The 2775-nt window shown below is 59.2% G+C and overlaps 1 protein-coding gene across 1 annotated transcript; it reads left to right on the plus strand.

Moving 5' to 3' along the window:
• On the plus strand, nucleotides 1-1609 carry CBH1_1 (Exoglucanase 1; the record flags this gene model as incomplete). Its single annotated transcript, XM_071056068.1, has 5 exons — nucleotides 1-153; nucleotides 216-674; nucleotides 733-937; nucleotides 997-1351; nucleotides 1420-1609. The coding sequence occupies 5 exons, from the start codon at nucleotides 1-3 to the stop codon at nucleotides 1607-1609; spliced, it is 1362 nt and encodes a 453-aa protein (XP_070912169.1).
• Nucleotides 1610-2775: the final 1166 nt, after the last annotated feature.

The raw sequence follows: 2775 nt of genomic DNA on the forward strand, positions 1-2775 counted from the left end.
ATGTATCGGGCAGTAGCGGCACTCTCATTCGCCAGCTTAGTGCTCGGCCAGCAGGTGGGCGATACCACGCCCGAGAGACATCCTTCACTCCCCATCCAGGTGTGCACTGCTCCAGGGTCTTGCACCACGGAGAACACCGAGGTGGTCCTCGACGTAAGTGCCTTTACCCCCGACGATCTCCCCTCGTCGCGATAACTAATATCCTAGCCCTCCAGGCCAACTGGCGCTGGACACATATCACTTCGGGCTATACCAACTGCTACTCCGGCAATAGCTGGAATGAGACGGCCTGCCCTGACGGCAAGACGTGCGCCGAGAACTGCGCCATCGACGGCGCCGATTACGAGAGGACATACGGCATCACGACGCCCGAGTCGGGCGCTCTGAAGCTGCAGTTCGTCACCAAGAACGACAACGGCCAGAACGTCGGGTCGCGCGTCTACCTGATGGCCAGCGAGGACAAATACCGCATGTTCAACCTGCTCAACAAGGAGTTCACTTTTGACGTCGACGTCTCCAAGGTGCCGTGCGGCGTCAACGGGGCCGTGTACTTCAGCGAGATGGACGAGGACGGCGGCATGTCGCGGTTCCCTGGCAACAAGGCCGGTGCCAAGTATGGCACGGGGTATTGCGACAGCCAGTGCCCCGGGGATATCAAGTTCATCAACGGCGAGGTGAGTTGCCTGGAATGTTGCTCTACCTGGTAGCAGTTTGCTGACGCTGGCTGAACAGGCTAATGTCGAGGGTTGGGGTGGCGCTGATGGCAACTCGGGGGCGGGCAAGTATGGCACTTGCTGCGCCGAGATGGACATTTGGGAGGCCAATCTGGATGCCACGGCATATACGCCCCATCCGTGCAAGGTGTTTGAGCAGACCAGGTGCGAGGGGATCGACTGCGGCGTTGGCAGTGATAGGTACTCTGCCATGTGCGATAAGGGTGAGTGCCGACAGGAAAAGAATGTGCTCCCCGAGGGAGGGACGAGCTGACGAGACCAGATGGCTGTGACTTTAACAGCTTCAGACTGGGCAACAAGGAGTTCTACGGCCCGTCGAAGACGGTTGATACCTCCAAGCCCTTCACCATCGTGACGCAGTTCATCACCGACGATGGCACCGACACGGGTACGCTTAAGAGCATCCACCGCTTCTACGTCCAGGACGGTGCGGTCATTCCCAACTCGGAAGTTGTTGTCGAGGGCGTCGATGCTGTCAACAGCATCAGCGACAGCTTCTGCGAGCAGCAGAAGACGGCCTTCGGCGACAACAACTACTTTGCTGAGCTCGGCGGCATGGCGGCCATGGGCAAGTCGCTGACCAAGATGGTGCTTGTGCTCAGCATCTGGGATGACCAGTAAGACGCCCCCGCTTCGCTAGGAGCATAGAGTCCTTGAGCGTGTGATACTGACGACCTGGTTCCAGTGCCGTCTCCATGAACTGGCTCGACAGCAACTACCCACCTGAGGCCGACCCGAGCAAGCCGGGTGTTGCCCGCGGACGCTGCGATCCCGAGGCTGGCGTCCCCGAGACCGTCGAGAGGGAGCACCCCGACTCCTATGTCATCTACTCGAATATCAAGTTTGGCGCGATCAACTCGACCTTTACGGCCTAGATAGTTACCGGGTTCGGGATCTTTAGAGCTAGATACCGGGAGAAAGGCATTAGAAGGGTTTGGGGATGGATTAGACAGCCGTAAACAGATTGAGAATAGAAGCCATGGCACCAACCGAGGATCTTAGTACTGGGCGAGCTTTGGTGGGCACCCGATCCTGTTCAACCCGGGTGACTTCCTCGGGCAGCCAACCGCCTTTGCTGCCAGTACCTTATCTGTCCTGCAGCCAGGCCGCGACAGCAAGGCAGCGACTTACAGTGAGAGTCAAATGCGGGCAAGAAGGGGGAGGGCAGAGCGATCGTAATTTATGTCACCGCGACTTCTCCAACCAGAGGACGGGAAGAGAAGGCAGACGACGCCGGCAGAGGCCTGAGACAAGCTTCAAGACAGTCCTGCCGACGGCCGACACGTGGAGCCGAGCGAGTCGAACGAGGAGACGGCGGCAACCGTCCGGCATGTGGGCAATTTAGGCCTGCAGGATTTTGCAGTCGTAGAAGCGTAGGATGGACTGAGATAGGGAGCGGTGTGTTGCTGGGACCCTCACCTGCAAATCGAAAATGCTGCAGCGTCCCATGATTTGGTGATTCGGCCGTGCAAGTGGCGGCCTTGGTTGCAGCAGCGACTCGCCGAACTGCAGCGATTCTCGCTGTGGGACTCGGGAGGTGGAGGAGGAGGAGGAAGAGGGGTTGGGGGTGGTGTGGAAGTCAGCGTGCGATGTAAGGTAGCAACCTGGAGAGGCCTAGGGACTGGAACGGGAAAAGGTAATGCTTCCTCCTGTCCAATCATCGCGCCGTGTTGGTGTGTTGCTGCCGCAATTTCAGCTGAAGTCAGTCCGCCAGGCGCGGCCCGGGCTATCTCGTGAGTTAATGGTGGGGCCGGCCGCTTGGCTGCCTTCAGATGACGCGAAACTTGGGGCTCGGGGTTTTGTCGCTGCCCGCTGTTGCCCAGCGGACAGCGGGCAGCGGCCGTCTGTGCTTGCCAACCCCGGTCACTGGGGGCCGCCTTGGCAGGCTGGGCCGCTGAAGGGTTACTGTGTAGTGCACAAAGGTAGCGAGGGGAGCTCCAACTGGCAAGTCTGTGGCGCTGTGGATACTGTAGGAGCCAAACCCCAGCCTCCTGGGGAATTAAACCAAGACGCCAACAACAACAAAACACTGTCAGACTGA

This window comes from Madurella fahalii (genome assembly GCF_045866475.1).
Source record: "Madurella fahalii IFM 68171 DNA, scaffold_1, whole genome shotgun sequence".
Taxonomy (NCBI): domain Eukaryota; kingdom Fungi; phylum Ascomycota; class Sordariomycetes; order Sordariales; genus Madurella; species Madurella fahalii.